We start from the raw sequence: 16,293 nt of genomic DNA on the forward strand, positions 1-16,293 counted from the left end.
TTTGAGAAGCCAGAAACCAGCAAATGCTCGGCTTTTTCCCCGAAGTGTCATTAATGAGACATAGTGCTCTCTCAGCTTGTGAAAACAGTAATAGCAGCTTTGGAGAGACCTTCCTGTGGTTTAAAAAAAAATAAAATCTGGATTCAGGAGACAGACACCCTCTCTACTTTTAAGATTAGGCTTCAAACTTTCCTTTTTGATAAAGTCTATGGCTAGGGTTGGATCAGGTGACTGACCCTGAGTCCTCCTTAGTTATGCTCCAATAAATCTAGGCTGCTGGGGGATTCCCATGATGCATTGAGTGTTTCTTCTTCAGTCACTTTTTTCACTCATTATGTGTTTATACACCTCTCTCCATGTAATTATTAGATATTATTAATCTCTGACTCTCTTCCACAGCATATCTTTGTCCTGTCTTCATCTGCTCACCCCCAACCAGTCGTGGCAGATGTCTGCCCTCCCTGATCCTCGTTCTGCTGGAGTTTCTTCCTGTTAAAAGGGAGTTTTTCCTTCCTTCTGTTTTCTTTGTATTATTGTGGCGTCTTTACCTTACACTATAAAGCACCTTGAGGCAACTGTTGTTGTGATTTGGCACTATTTAAATAAAATTGAATTGAACAGGATTAAAAACAGCCCTTTATTTTTATGACAGAAAACCTTTGTTTGCTAGACTTTTTGGCACAGCCCGAAGAGCATGTTATCTCACATTTTAAGGTACCCCTCGTGTACTGAGTTCTGATGGTAATTATAAAACATTATAGCCAACATACTAAAGGAGCTTGTGAATGTATGCTTGAGTTCATATTGGGTTTAAGTAAAAACTCCTCGAGGCAGATGCTGTTGTTTCTTTGCTTTGGGATTTTCTTTAATTGCAACTTCATACTACACTGCAGTCAGCCTTTGTTACATTGTGCATGCATTTCCTGTGTGCTAGCTTTCCTCATGTGTTTGTCAAAGAGCTGTTAAGACCAAAGGCGAGTGCTGCATCATTCATGAGTGTGTGCCACCCTGTGCCCAGACTGCAGTGACCCATAGCTGTCAACAGTGTATCCTTGAACATAATGGCACAGGTTGTGCTGAGGACACACTGCAGGGACCACTGGCATGTGGAGGTCTGTGGGTGGGGCCAGGGGATGGGTGGGCTAGTTGGGGTTGTAAATGGAAAGAAGCGCTGAATAAAGCACTAATATAAATGCAGTCATTTCTCTCTTTTTGTTTTAATTCTCTTTTTTACTTTCGGGTACTGCCTGTACCAGTATATTTCAAAAGATGGCTATGGTTTTTATAGGTTTGCAAGAAAAAGAGAGAGAGCGAGAGAGAGCAAGAGAGGGGTCAGGCTGTGAGTAACCTGGGCTAGAAATCAGGTTTCTTCTGAACCACTGGACAGAAGAAAGTGAGGAAAAAACAAAGTGTGAATAACAGCTGGAGATACTGAAACCTGACATTATATATACAAGGTTTATGAAGAAAGATGTGTAGGAAAAAGGAGGAATTTTGGTCCTGCTGAGGGCTTCTTGTCCTATAAAATATTTCATATGCATGCACACACATAGCTGAAACCTGTGTGTGTGTGTGTGTGTGTGTGTGTGTGTGTGTGTGTGTGTGTGTGTGTGTGTGTGTGTGTGTGAATCGTGTGTGTGTGTGTGTGTGTTTGAGAGAGAGAGAGAGAAGCAAGTAAGACAGAGACGCATTACATAACTGGACACCATGGCTTTCCTGCCAGTTTACTATCACACAGCAGTAACTCAGTTCACACGTGTGCAGGCTTGCTTTATTTTGTGTGTGAAAGCTTAGCAACCTCCCGTTTGTTTCTCACGCGTTCATGACCTGCTGGTAATTTATGATTTCCCTACTTAGCCAACCTCTTCCACACCAGAGGACAAATTCAGCATGCAGTGCAGCTTTTCTATTATGCTTGGATTTTTTGTGTATTATGTTAATTTTAGGTTAATTGGGGCGATCGTGGCTCAAGAGTTGGGAGTTCGCCTTGTAATCGGAAGGTTGCCGGTTCGAGCCCCGGCTTGGACAGTCTCGGTCGTTGTGTCCTTGGGCAAGACACTTCACCCGTTGCCTACTGGTGGTGGTCAGAGGGCCCGGTGGCGCCAGTGTCCGGCAGCCTCGCCTCTGTCAGTGCGCCCCAGGGTGGCTGTGGCTACAATGTAGCTTGCCATCACCAGTGTGTGAATGTGTGTGTGAATGGGTGGATGACTGGTTGTGTAAAGCGCTTTGGGGTCCTTAGGGACTAGAAAAGCGCTATACAAATACAGGCCATTTACCATTTACCATATTATCGTTTCACTTCTTCATCTTAGCCCATTTTTATCTTGTTCTTGTTGGCGTCAACTTTTCTTTCCGTCCGTAGAGCTCCATTTATTTGCATCGTTCTCTCTGTTGCCTTATACTAGATTGCCATGCTTCCACTATTGATGCTTTTTAACATGCCTTTTGGCCCTCATCTTTTTCTGCATTTGTAGAAAAAGATGATGCACAAGCATACTAATAATTAATTTGGGAGTCCAACAAACTTCCACAGCCTTGGAATTATACTCATATACTCATAACACCCATGCTTTCAGTTAATTTGTAGTACACGCTCCCATGCAAAAAACTGTATGCATTCACTTGAATACAAAAGAAAAGCTAATAAATGAAAAAAATCCCCACAGCTCTTGTGTGTCTGTGTATGAATGTGTGAGCTAGCTGACCGGGAGGCCTGTGTATTTCAATGTAAGGTTTCATAACACGCACTCATTACATAACAGCAGCAGGAGTGGAGCTGGGAAGAGAGAGGGGGAGCACAAATGTACGTCAGTATCCAACCCTTTCACTGGCAGGAAATCACTGGGGAACATCTTTTTTTCTCTCACCCTGATGCCAGCACCTGAATTTGAAGCATCCATAATACAATTCTATCCACTGCACCTAAGTGGTGTTTAGTGTTTTTTAAATAACGTGATGAAGCATGTTACCAGTGTAATGGGTGGCTTGAAGGACTGCGTTACTTTTATTTAAAGGCACAAACTTTATATATTTAATATTTAAATAGCTGCACAGGATGATTCGCTAAACACTTGTTGAGCCTTTATAACTCCTCGTGCCAACGGTCAGGCGCATGTTACACATTCATACATCGTTTGGATTTGCAATTGCGTCTGCCTTTCAGTACTGATTTATCTCAGGTTAATATGATCTGATATGGAATGATATTAAGTGGACTGAGTTTTTTTTTTCTTTCGCCAGCATGCATTAACTAACGTTAGAAATTAAAAATGCAGAAGTGCAAGTGAGTGTGCAAATGGGCAAAAGCGAAGTGACAAAAAAGGCAGCGTTAAAGACAAATTCATCTTCAGATAAGACAACCCTTCCTTTACCCAGTGCTGCTCTGCATCCGGGCATTATCCCTGCAGGTGGTGGGTGGTAATGCAATGACCTGATAACTGGAGTTGTACAATGCCTTTAATAGCAGAGGACTGTTTAGTTCCCTTCTTCCCAGGGGCAAAGGGTAATAATGGTTTGATGGAGAAGATATTGCAGGCTGTGACCTCATTTGGATTCAGGATGTGTTTCACTGGACTGAGAGTTTGAGAGAGTGATATTTTGTGTAGTGTCTGCGTGTGTGTGCATGTTGCCCTCCTTGGTGACAAGTTTAAAAGAAATGAGCTTTCAGAATTTTACAGCATCCTTCACACTAATAATTGTCCACCTCATCCTCTCTGTTGTGATAGAGTGATGTCACATGGGCACCTGGGTCACTACAATACCCTAGACTCCAGTTCTCATCTCTCTGGCTCTGCTGTGCTACTGTTGGGGGGAGGGGGCATCACCTCGGCTGTGCTGTTAAGACTGAAGGATGTCCACTGACAGCAGACAGGAGCTCGAAGCTGAATGTAACTCAAACTGGAGCCAGTAATTAAAGCACTACAAAAAAGTGAACACAGACAGTAGACTACCTATCATATCCAATATCCTTATAAAAGATTACTCATCAAAATGACATTTTTATACTTATAGCAGGCTCTCTTTCTCTGATTTATAAGGTATTACTAGGTATCTGAATAATTCAGAATGTTAGAAAAAATATAGCTTTATGCTAGCCACAGTAGTTCGATCTTTTACATTATTGCCCATTAATTTTAGGCTTTTAATATTTTTGATGCATTCATAAACGAGCTTTAAACTAGACTAGAACAATATTGTTTTAAAAATGCATTTTTTCTTGACTTTTTAACTCAAACTTTTTCCAGTTAGCTTAGCTTAGCATAAGAGACTGCCCCTATATGCTAACAAGTTCACAATGCTAACAAGTTAATATTGGCTTAATGTTTTTCAGGTTAATCGTAGTACAGTATGTTGTCACACTAACATAAAGTAGACAATAGTGTTCCCATGTACTAATAGGCTCACATATGTTAATGTCTATATTTTTGTGTTTTTTACGTTCATCTCATCATCACATTAGCTTACCATGTTATCATGCTAAGTTAATATGCTTAGCATGATAACATTGCATGATAACACTTGATGTATGCCAACATGTTATCATACATAATTTACAAGATATTGGCCTCATATCTCAACAGGCTCACGACGCTAACATGTTAATATTGAGAATGTTTAATATTTTTAAGGTTTATCCTATTAGTTTAGCATGTTACGCTGATAACATTTGCATAATGTACATGATGCTGAGGGAGGATCTTTTTTTCCTCATCTAACAAAAACTAAATTCTTAACAGTTTCATATTTTGACCCTTGAACATTTTATTAAACTTTGCCTCCCTTTAAAAGTTTAAATTATTCAGACTTGAGCCCTAAGACAACAGGGAAATTTAGAACATTCATGCTCAGCACAAAGTAAGTAAGAATACACAGATGCTGTATTTGCCCAACTCTAAGCACTTGTGCAAATTTAGTGTCACGCAGTGATAATGCAGGAACACTTATTTCCCATGCAAACAGCCACCTCATCTCCTTATCACTTTTTACACAAAGGACAGCTTGACACATTTCACACATCAACACCTCTTTAGTCCCTGAGGCCAAAGCAATCCCTTCTGTCTGTTTGGACCGGTTTGTGCAGTAACATCTGGAAAGTTTTAAAGAGCGGTTTGTAGGATTACGAAGTTACAAATTAAGGGTTACTCATTACAAAAACGATGAAACTGTGCGGTTTAAACGGGCTTGAGACCTTCCTAAAAATTTCCATTGTGCACTATGTTGTTTTTTATCACTACCGCACATTCACAGTTCAGCCTGTGTATATCTCTGAAAGGTACAGAGAGGTAAAAATGTAATGTAAGGGAAAATGTGGAGTATTAACATGAATACAGCAAGCAGTCTGTCACCCGTGATGGCTTTTGCCACCTTCGAGCATGGCTCATCAACCACTGCCTGTCACTTTTCATCTGAGTAATCACCTCAAGTCTTCCACAGAGAAGGAGTACTGCTGAAGAAATAAAGAAAGGAATGCAAGACTCAGACTGAGGGACACAGCAAGTAAAATGTAGGACAAATATCACTCTCTTGCCTGAGACAAGTCACCTTTGAGTAGGTATATTTTGACTTATTGTGTTTGTATATGTTTGAAGCAGAAGCATCTATTTTGTGTTGGAGAGTAACAGCTGACATTACTGTTTTACATCTCCAACAACTCCTCTCAACTCCAGTTTCCTTTTTGTAAATGTATAAGACATCTCATCAAAGTCTCTTTTAGTCAGTTTTCTATGCAGTTAAATATTTATATGATTCATTTTGGTTGCATTTAAAGAAGCAATATATATATATATACTGACTTGGAAGCATTTATATATCACCAGAGTCTTGCCAGTCATTAAATTGGATTGGTCATTGCTTCTAATAAACAAGTGTGTCTTTACAAGCTCATGCTCGGTTGTGACTTATGTGGGTCATTGATGCCCTACGGTATGGCATGCCCAGTCCTTTACAGATAGTGTGCTGATGTCAGGTTGTATTCTTATTATTACCGAGAAGATCCACAAGAAAGAAGTGTTGATCTGTTAAATAGGAGATGGATGTAGAGAGGCTGGCCTAGTTGACTGATTGCTAACAATGACAGATGACGGGGACATCAGGGCATCAGTAGTCAGATTTTCTAGTGCGCCAGAGTCAGCTCAGGGCTCTTTATTTCATGTCACTGGACGTTATTGCCCAAAAAACTATATACTTTGCTGGTAGATATCATACAATATAGATGTCTGTATTCAGAGAGGGCAAGGTCCTCAGTGTCAGTAGTAGCTGTTACATCTTCGTGCTTAATCTTAAATTAAACATTAATGTGTGTTTCACAGGGCTGAAGTCCTGAAATGAACTGAAGAAGTGGAAGTGCTACCATAGCAGTAGACTAAAATGGTCTTTGTCATCTGGATATTTTCTCTCTCTTATCAGTGATTGCATTTCAAATCATTGGGACGCAAGACTAGTGGGACCATTATTTGACCAAAATTTGCCTTTGCAGGCTAACTCTCGCTCTGACTGTTTCAGTATTTTTAGGATGTACAGGATTTTCAAAGGCTTCTTGGAGCTGGAATTTACTGGAAGATTGTGCAGTCAAAAATAGAGAGAAGTGTTCTTTAAGACAAAATTAACCAGCGGTGTTTTTATATGTGCTTTATTTTTTTCCAAGTATTGCAATTGGATTCTAGGGACTCATTTGTATGTACAGTAAAAGCAGAACAAGTATTTTTACTAATGATTAATTTTTTTTAACTATACTCAGAGGTGCCGAGCCCGCAAGGGCTTACAGGAAGAAAGTTATTCTTACATAGAGAAGCAATAAAACTATGGGGAAGTATGCAAATGCTTAGCACATTATGCAAAATTGGATAAGCTGTGCTATTTCTTTCCATTGCATCGTATACCACATAAATAAATATATGGCCGTCTCAGAAACCGATGAATTGAGTAGCTTCTAGTGAAAAATCTAATTGAGTTGCAGATTTCAGAGTGTACCTGTAAGCTTTTGCAGAAGTAAGATTTTCAACATTGAGAGAAAGTCAGGTTTCTAATAGTGCCGTTTGTTCTTTCATCCTGTGAGTCTGTGCATATTTATGTTTGTGTTAAAGCAGTAGTGGTGCACACACTTGAATATTTGAGCCTAATGTGGAAGGGAAACTGTTATTTCCTGAGCCTGGGGAAAAGGAAGGAAACCATCTTTAGATACCAACACACACACACACACACAAACTGTACTACTCCAGCTCCTACATACAGTAGGGCTAGGAATAGACTGACTTCTGAACATGAGCACACCCACCTTAAAGAGCCTGACTATTATTTTTCAAATTGACAGTCTTATGCATTGGCCATATAATACGGGATAGCTAACCACCTTGAGTAACACCATCGTTGTTTATCATGTTTTCACTGCAAGTGGGATGTGGTTCATGCATTTGGAATAATGACAGATACCTCCTATAACTTCCTTCCCCTACAAAAACCAGACCAGGAAAAGACCCTGGTTTTCTCTGATCTACCTCTGTAAACAGGATGCTCACGTCAGAGTCGCACCCATTTCTCTGTTTCCTACGTTGTGCATTCCCATGGCTAGACTGAAATGTACTTCCATCCAGTCATCCCACGTCCATGTGAGATGGTTGTAAACGGCATTGTCAGTGCAGGAGTAGCTATCAAACTTAGCACAAAACCAGCCCACTCAAGCTGACTGTATTCTTCTCCTTATGAGGGAAAAAAAACACTTTCTGATTTTGGGTCAGAATTGGATGGATGCACGCATGAAGATGGTTAATCACTGTCTGTGTGTGTGTGTGTGTGTGTGTGTGTGTGTGTGTGTGTGGGTGTGTGTGTGTGTGTGTGTGTGTGTGTGTGTGTGCGTGTGTGTCAGCGAGGATAAGAGTAGGAGGAGGAGTGGGGTGTATGAGTGCATGTGTGCACATATGCTTGTGTGGGAGAGAGCATGCTCCAACAAAAGACCTAAAAATAGTAAGACTATGCTCATGTGACATATTGAGGCTAAAAGCTTGTGAATAATTTGTTTAATGCAACACATTCTCCTCATAAGCTCTGTCATGAAAACATGTTCCTGCTAGTAACCTCTGCCAGCCAGCAGGTTGGAAGAGAAAGTTGTATCCAGCCTGTTTCAGTACCTCAGTTGGGTTTTCTGTCTGTTCATGGATGGCATTTGGATCATTTTTATATGTTTCGAGCAGGTACAGTAGTCGAGTTAAGTAAACACAGATACCAACCTGATAGTAACTATGTACAGTAACAGTCTTAGTTTAACTTAAAATTTCAGTCTTTTAAGTTGTTAAATATATCTTTACGTTATCAGTTCAGTTCCTTATCCAATCTTCCCCTTCCCCACGTTTCCTCTTAATGGAAACGCGTATCTACTGTTTACCTCGCTTATCCGAACCATTTATTACAAGTTGAAATTGAAAGTAGATCCCTGTTATATTTGTCTGTTGCCTTGTGAATGTATTTGTGTGCGCCACTCGACTGGACTAAAGTTAAATTGGAAACCAACTTTGTAAAATGTAATAGACTTTTATTTCCTCTCAGATATGTGAATGAGGCATTAGGATTTAGAAATGCGATCAAGGTATAAACAAGTGTTTGGCTTGTCGTATCTTGTCTTGCCAAGACGACTTGTTGACTTATTTGAAGCTGCGCATGCAATATCATTATATGCAATTATATGCAACAGGAATGATGTTCCAAATCTGTGAAAAGAATAAAAAGGGAAAGGGACCGCTTTCCTAGTGTCTGGTATTTTCTTGTCTGTACCTAAAATACTTTATACACGTAGTCACAATAATACAAATCATTAATGGTGTTTCCTGCAAAGTGGATGGTAATAATGTCTCTTTAAAGGGAGATAAAACCTTCAGTTTCATTTGCTCCTTTCACACTCCACTTGTTTCAGAAGTACAATTAAATGAGTGTGGAGATCAACAGTGGGGGTTGTGGGGGGGGTTGCACAGAGGGAACAGTTTGTGTTTTTTTTTTTTTCTTTTTGAAGGCAGCATGAATGACAAAAACAGAACATCCAGTGATGTTCACTTATGCCTTATTCTCAAGCATGAAATGTCACAAAGACAGTTTGTTGAGTTTTTGTTTTTAACAGATATATATTATTTTAACAGCACCTACAGTTCTTAATAAATCTATTAACCACCACCAATGTAAGGTTTTTGCTACAGCTGCCCTAAATTAACAGTATTGCTCACTGACATTTTTTGTTTCTGTAATGGATCTTACTTTTTTTTTTTAAAAAAGTAAAGCACATTATTATTTTTTTTTTTAAATAGAAAGTACATTTGTGTGTTTCTTGTTTTTATGACAGTTGGTCTAATAAATTTAAGCACTACACTTAACACAAAAGAGCAAATCTTTAGCTCCTTGAATCTCGAATTCACCATCTCAGGCTGAGTGAGACGTAGTACAGATGCCAGATTCATGATATTACATATTTGGTTAAAAAAATGCCTGTGAGGATTTGAATAATTTAAAACGTACAGAGATAGCTAATCGCTTATTCACATATTTGGAAAATATTGGTAATTATCTAATTGGATTTATGTATTAACCTAAAGTAAGAAAACAGAAAAAGAATGTTACATATATCCTTTCATATCTTTTAAGCTCATTAAAGCATATTTATTCGCACCAATAGTCTGTCAGCTTTTAATGCCTACTGTGAAGTCAAAACTGGCTGCCAGAGCACTGAGAGAAATTCTGAGAGAAATTCTGAGAGAAATTCTGAGAGAAATGTTAAACATATTGTCATATACACTGGACAATAAACAAACAAATCCTTTTGATCATAATGAGCTTTGTGCACAGTATAAACCTTGTTTAAGCTGTTGTTACCGGCAGATCTTCACATAAAACAGTAAGAGTCATCTTTTTTGCCTAGAACCACGGACCCGATATGACTCATAATATGCACATAAATAGATTTTTTTTCTGCTTAATACATATTTCTGTCATTTCTGAAGTGTGTGTTAAGCTGCAAACGTGGCGTGTGTTTACCATGTTTCACTTCATATTTTGCTCACAAAAGTTTTTCTTCTCTTTAAAATCGAGCTGCTCCTTCATTTCTTATCTTAAACTTCTTTAGAGCCTTGCCCTCTGTCAGCCGCCCTGTAGTTTTAAGAATACCGATACAGCTCTCCACTATAGTTATGCACGACTCGTAATTGACATTTAACAACAGTGTTTTGTGTTACATACTCAGCATTCTGTCAGAGCAAATATCCTTTTGCAAACGAGACTATTGATTCTGCTGTGAGCACAAGATTAGCTTGCACCACTGAGGAGATGTTAGGGCTCAGGCGCTTTGCTAATTTCAATAAATAAATAAATAAATAAATAAATATCCTGGGTCGGTTTGAAACTCTGCATCTCTCGCAAGATAATCTGATAATCATCAGATTAAAATGTGCATGTATTCTCGTGACCGTCGTCTTAACTACGCCAGCTCATGCAGTGCCACACAAGATACAATCTGCATGTGAAAGACCTGAATTATTTAAAGCCATGAGAGTGTGTGCAAGTTCTCACTTGCTTACCTTACTGACTCTTTCTTCCATAAACTCTCCACTGCACCTCCCCAGCCCCTGCTTTGCTTAGCGTTTAGAAGGAAGTGAATAATGTGTGAAGGAGACGCCACAAGAAAGATGTGGATAGTTTAGAGCGAGCCACAGGACAAAAGACATTTTTCTATGACCATCTGTCGCTTGGAAAGGAAAACTTCTTGCGCCATGCCACAAATCTCTTAGCCAAATTAGAAAGCAATGAGGTTAAACATGCTGCGAAAGCAAAACATTGAAGCTGCAGATAGCAAGGGGGAAATCCAAAGGCAGGCAAGTTGGACAGATAGAAAGGCGAGATGATAGAGGGGAGGAGGACAGCACACGCCAGCCCAGGGAGATTTTTGCGGAGGTGGAGGTAGACAGAAAGCAGGTGGATGTTTAGACAGAACGATAACACAGCCTGGCTGACAGAACGCCTGATAAGCAGCCTGACTGTCAGGTTTGGCAGGCTAGCAGTGAAGTGAGAGATGCATGCAAGGGGGAAAGGCAGACAGACGGGTGAAACTGAATAAATGAGACCCAGATATTGTAAAAGCATAATTTTAAAAGAGGTTTACCTGGGGTTGAATTTGAGAGTGGGCTGCACTGTTTTGAATGCAAATCTGGACTATTCACTTCTCAGTCTAAAGCAAAGCATCCAATGGCGAATGTTGTGTGTAATATGTTTAGACTTCATGCTAAGCCTGCATCGTGATGTTAGCTCTCTTTGGCGAGCTGGATAAATATTGTCAATTTTGAGCTGCCTGAATGTTCATCGAGTTGCTGTTTTTTATTTGTTTGTTTTTTTTGCTTGGTTTTTGAGTGACATCTTGACAGCTTGGTGGCGCAGTGGTCAGGTGACCGTAGGTGTAAACTTGCGAACATGAATGTCTCACCGTATTAGCCCTGCAACAGACAGTGACTTGTCCAGAGTGCAGAGCCCAGTGTCATTGTGAGCTTTTAGCACAGAGCACTGTTATAACAAAATATAGACTCAAATAATCAGTAGAACGGTTAAAGCCTGTTTGCTGGGTTTGACTTGTGCTTTATATTCATGGGAAACTTTCACTATGCCTTGCTCGTACCAGACAACTCTGACCCTACGATCCGAATGTTGCAACAAAAATCAAGGCTTATCAGACCAGGCGATGTTTTCCAGTCTTCTGTTATCGAATTTGTGGGGATAGGTTAATTGGATAATCCAAATTGCCACTAGGTGTGAATGTGCGAGTGAATGTGAGTGTGAATGGTTGTCTGTCCCTATGTGTTAGCCCTGCGACAGACTGGCGACCTGTCCAGGGTGTACCCCGCCTTTCGCCCTATGACAGCTGGGATAGGCTCCAGTGCCCCCCGCGACCCTGAAAAGGATAAGCGGAAGCGAATGGATGGATGTTATCGAATTTCAGGTCAGCCTATGCGAATTGTAGCCTCATTTTAATGTTCTTAGTGGCACCCAGTAGAGTCTTCTGCTGCTTCATGGTTTGACACATTGTGCATTCATTGATGCTTCTGCATTCCTCGGTTGGTTATTTAAGTTACTTCTCTTTAAGCTACTTCTCGTTCCTTTCAGCTTAAAGAGTTCAGGCCAAGCTCTTCTGACCTCTGGCATGAACGAGGCCAAAAGAACTGCTGCTTCCTGGATATTTTCTCTCCTTTGGACCCTACAGATGGCTGTGTGAGAAAATCCCAATAGATCAGAAGTTCCTGAAATACTCAGACTAGCCCATCTGGCACCTGCAACCTCGCTATGTTCATAGTCAACATAGTCAACTGGGGGTGACCGTGGCTCAGGGGGTTGGGAAGCGTGTCTGTAACCGGAAGGTCGCCGGTTCGATCCCCGGGCTCTCTGTCCTGGTCGTTGTGTCCTTGGGCAAGACACTTTACCCTACCGCCTTCTGGTGTTGGCTAGAGGGGCCGATGGCGCGATATGGCTGCCTCGCTTCTGTCAGTCTGCCCCAGGGCAGCTGTGGCTACAACCGTAGCTTGCCTCCACCAGTGTGGGGCCGATGGTTGTAGCCAGGGCAGCTGTGGCTACAACTGTAGCTTGCCTCCACCAGTGTGTGAATGCGAGAGTGAATGAATAGTGGCATTGTGAAGCGCTCTGGGTGCCTTGAAAAGCGCTATATAAATCCAATCCATTATTAATTAAATCTGATTTCTTATCAATTCTTAGTGTGAGCTTGGACATCTTGACCATGTCTGCATGCTTAAATGCATGGTGTACCAAACAAAGTGACCCATGAAAGTATATGCTTTTGAGTGGTGTTGTATAGCTGTCTTCACTACCCTAACTTTCTCTGATTTTCGAACAGTTTCTTCAGTGGTTTCACGTGGATTCTAACTGCAGCAGTAACTGATTCTGTCTAATCTGTATTCACGTCAAGTCTGCAGTGCTAACTGGACAAAACATTTCTTTCTCTGTTTCAGGGAAGCCCCAGAGCATCGAGAGCTCAGAGAGGGTCCAGCTGTCTGGAACCTACAACGTTCGGAAAGGGAAGCTTCAACTACCAGTCAACCGCTGGACCAGACGCCAGGTCATCCTGTGCGGCACTTGCCTCATCGTCTCCTCTGTGAAGGAGAGCCAGACAGGGAAGATGCACATCCTGCCCCTCATTGGAGGAAAAGTATGTAAAAGTCACACCATGGCAGGGCGTTACTGTTGTCACATAATCATTTTCTTTTCTCCCTCTTTTACCCTGGTCTTTTTATGGTGATGTTATATAGTTTATGCCTCGGATCATAAATCTATAACATGATATCATCAGAGAATGACCTGATAAAGTCAATGTTATTACCCTCTTCAAATGCCTCCCTGTGCAGGCAAGTTTGTCCTTGATGAAATGTCACCTTTAGTTTGACATCAAATACTGCTTCCTGCTTTGTTCATTTTAGCTCTCAAGGTCAGACAGGAATTGTGCAAGCCAGGGCTAAAGCACTGATGTGTGTTTTTTTTTCTTCTTTTCTAATTTGGAGTCGAGACACACTTTAATATTTAGTGTAATGGATCAGTATAGCGTTAAAACAGCTTTATGTCACTGTAGCGTTTTAAATTGCCTTCCCAAAAGTGACCTTTATCCATTTATTGCTTTATGTGCGCATGTGTGTATCTGCTAAACAAGCTCTAAGGGCTCCTCTGAAAAGCCTTATCTGCTTGTCTGCCTGATACAAAGAACACTCAGTGTGTCACCACGCCCAGTTTTTAAACATTTCACACACAACACATTGACCTCGAGTCAACCCTCTTTTCTGTTTCTCTGTGTTTGTCTATAGTGAGTTTGTGTGTACGCCTGCTAGTATTCTGTTCAAACAACATAAGTAGTCAGCCATTCACCGAGCCTGCTGGAGTATGTGACTGTGGATGACTGAAAAGCAATTTCACATGCACACGTTTTGTTTCTAATGTCAGTCACGTGTGTGTGTTATTTCATTATACGAACGTGCGTGCTTTTTCTCTTTTTTACAGGTGACTGAATCTGACTAGCCTGCAGACATTTAGTGTGTTATTTGTTTCAACTGAAGTCCTTTATATATATATATCTATATATCTATATATATATATGAGAACTAACCTATGTAGGCCTCCGTGTTTCATGTTTTCCTTTCACTTTTCTTTTCTGATGCCTAAAGATGAGCTCTTTAATTTATATTCAGAAGTGGATAAGGGATGTCAGTATTTTACACTCCAGTGACATTATTGTGTGTGTCTGTCTCCAGGTGGAGGAGGTGAAGAAGCACAATCATTGTTTGGCCTTCAGCTCAGCAGGGCCTCAGAGTCAAACCTACTATGTCAGCTTTGACAGCTTCACGGAGCACCTGCGCTGGCAAAGACACGCTGCCAAGGTATTGTGTGGGCAAAAGAGTTCGAGAAAGAAAAGGAGGAGCATATGCTCCCTGGGCACTACTTTTGGGTCAGCTGCACTGTACGTTACAACACGCTCAACTGCACTACACCCACCACAATGCCGCTGTCGTATGAACCCGGTGAAGTTAAAACTGCACATATTTCACTGCTGTGCAGTCTGTACTCTATAACCTGTCTGGGTGCTCTCACACACATAAACACCACTGATGGCTCTCTCCTCTCTCTCATTTGAACTCAAGTAGGCCATAGCCAGAAAACCTCTTTTCTAAATATTAACAGGGACATGCATGTCACCAGCGCCCTGAGGGCCACTCAGAATAGAAGCCTGGATAGAAGCGGCACGTGCTGCAGTGACGACTGCTGAGCCTCTAGCTAAGTCAACTCTGAAAGGCTGCCGTTCACAGACAGTAGACTTTCTCCTCCAACATGACAGATGTCGTTTCGGTTTATATCATCCACGTTTCTTTGAAACCGACTTATCAAATGGACACAGACTAACTACTCTCTACACCTGCAGTTAACTAGATTACCCAATGTTATAACTCGTGATGTCAGGTTACCAAGCTGTTGGACTGTCCCTTGACTTCTTCTGACTCTCTAATCCTAAGAAGATTGCCTCTGAATGACATTTGAGCCCCTATCAGCAGGCTACAAAGACATCATGAACCAGTACAGTCTTATGTGGTTGGGGTAATCCTTTTTAACTCCACATTCTTTTTCTCTCCCTGTTACCTCTGCTCTCCTCTCTTCTTTGCTTTCCACTCCACCTCTTTTTTAGATGGTGTCCCAGAGAATCCACTCAGTTGATTTGTCCTGCTGCAGTCTGGAGCATCTTCCTCCCAATCTCTTTTATAGCCACGACCTGACCCACCTCAACCTAAAACACAACTTCCTGCCTGCAGATCAGCGGCTGCAGCAGCTGCAGAGGTACAGTGCCATTATAAGACTACTGTAAACACACCTGTGAATGAAAGAACAGACCTGAAGATTCACAATAGGTTGAGGAGGTGGTCTGGATGGGCCGGCTCGGGCAAGATGAGAACTAAAGAAAGATATGGTTTACAAAAGCTTAGCGTAACTTAACAACAGCTGGAGTCGAGATAGGCTTTTGTACAATATGGAGGAGACAAGACACCGACACAGTGAGGCTTCAGTGGGAACAGCAAGTCACGGCTGGCTGGTTTTGGAAAGCTTTAGCTTTTGCCTGCAATTTGCAAGCCATCGACCTGAGCAGTCTAGGACTGGGGCCATTGGCACATAGGGACCAAAGAGGCTAGCCAGGGCTGTACCAGGCTAGGCCAAATCAGCCCAGAGCCCAGAAGGGTAGAAGTGTCTGCAGGGAAGCTTTTAATGTGCCTGGCCTCCCTCGCTCTTTCTCTCTGTGGGCACCATCTGCTGCATGCTTATCATGGTCGCAGATTAAAGACCACAGCCAAGATGCTGTATATGTGTCTCCACGTGTGTATGTGCACTTATGCATTTACAAATTAATATATTTGCACACTTGCTTCAACATCTCTCTGTGGAGAAGATTACCATAAAATTGTTACCATTTGAATAGTGTGAATCTGGTGCCTGAGTATGTGTTAGCTGTGTGGAGTGTCAGTGTACGTGAGAGCTGCTTGCGTGTTGCATGCAACAGAAATAGTGGCTGCAGGCTACTGATTTGGGGTCAGCGCATACAGAGTCTTGATATAGTATGGCGTGTTCCTTCATTTTAACATGGCTGCACTAAAGGAATCCGCGCGTGTGTGTAGCTCTGCATCTATGATCTTGCTCCCTTTTGTGTCTTCTTGATAGAATATTGTGAATGAATGAGGTCAGGATTTTATGTTTTCCTACCACAGTCATTTTTTTGAGTCATCTTTTTTTTTTAAT

The 16,293-nt window shown here is 41.3% G+C and overlaps 1 protein-coding gene across 1 annotated transcript in view; it reads left to right on the forward strand.

The window, feature by feature from the left end:
- The window catches only part of phlpp1 (PH domain and leucine rich repeat protein phosphatase 1), a 45,269-nt gene that overhangs the window by 17,080 nt on the left and 11,896 nt on the right, over positions 1 to 16,293 (forward strand). The window contains exons 2-4 of the mRNA XM_005912676.3: positions 12,981 to 13,177; positions 14,268 to 14,393; positions 15,194 to 15,342. Coding sequence (XP_005912738.1) covers positions 12,981 to 13,177; positions 14,268 to 14,393; positions 15,194 to 15,342 — 472 coding nt within the window. The remainder of the gene's footprint in view (positions 1 to 12,980; positions 13,178 to 14,267; positions 14,394 to 15,193; positions 15,343 to 16,293) is intronic.

Source organism: Haplochromis burtoni, unplaced genomic scaffold (genome assembly GCF_018398535.1).
Source record: "Haplochromis burtoni strain Fernald_Lab_line unplaced genomic scaffold, NCSU_Asbu1 Contig_3, whole genome shotgun sequence".
Lineage (NCBI taxonomy): Eukaryota > Metazoa > Chordata > Actinopteri > Cichliformes > Cichlidae > Haplochromis > Haplochromis burtoni.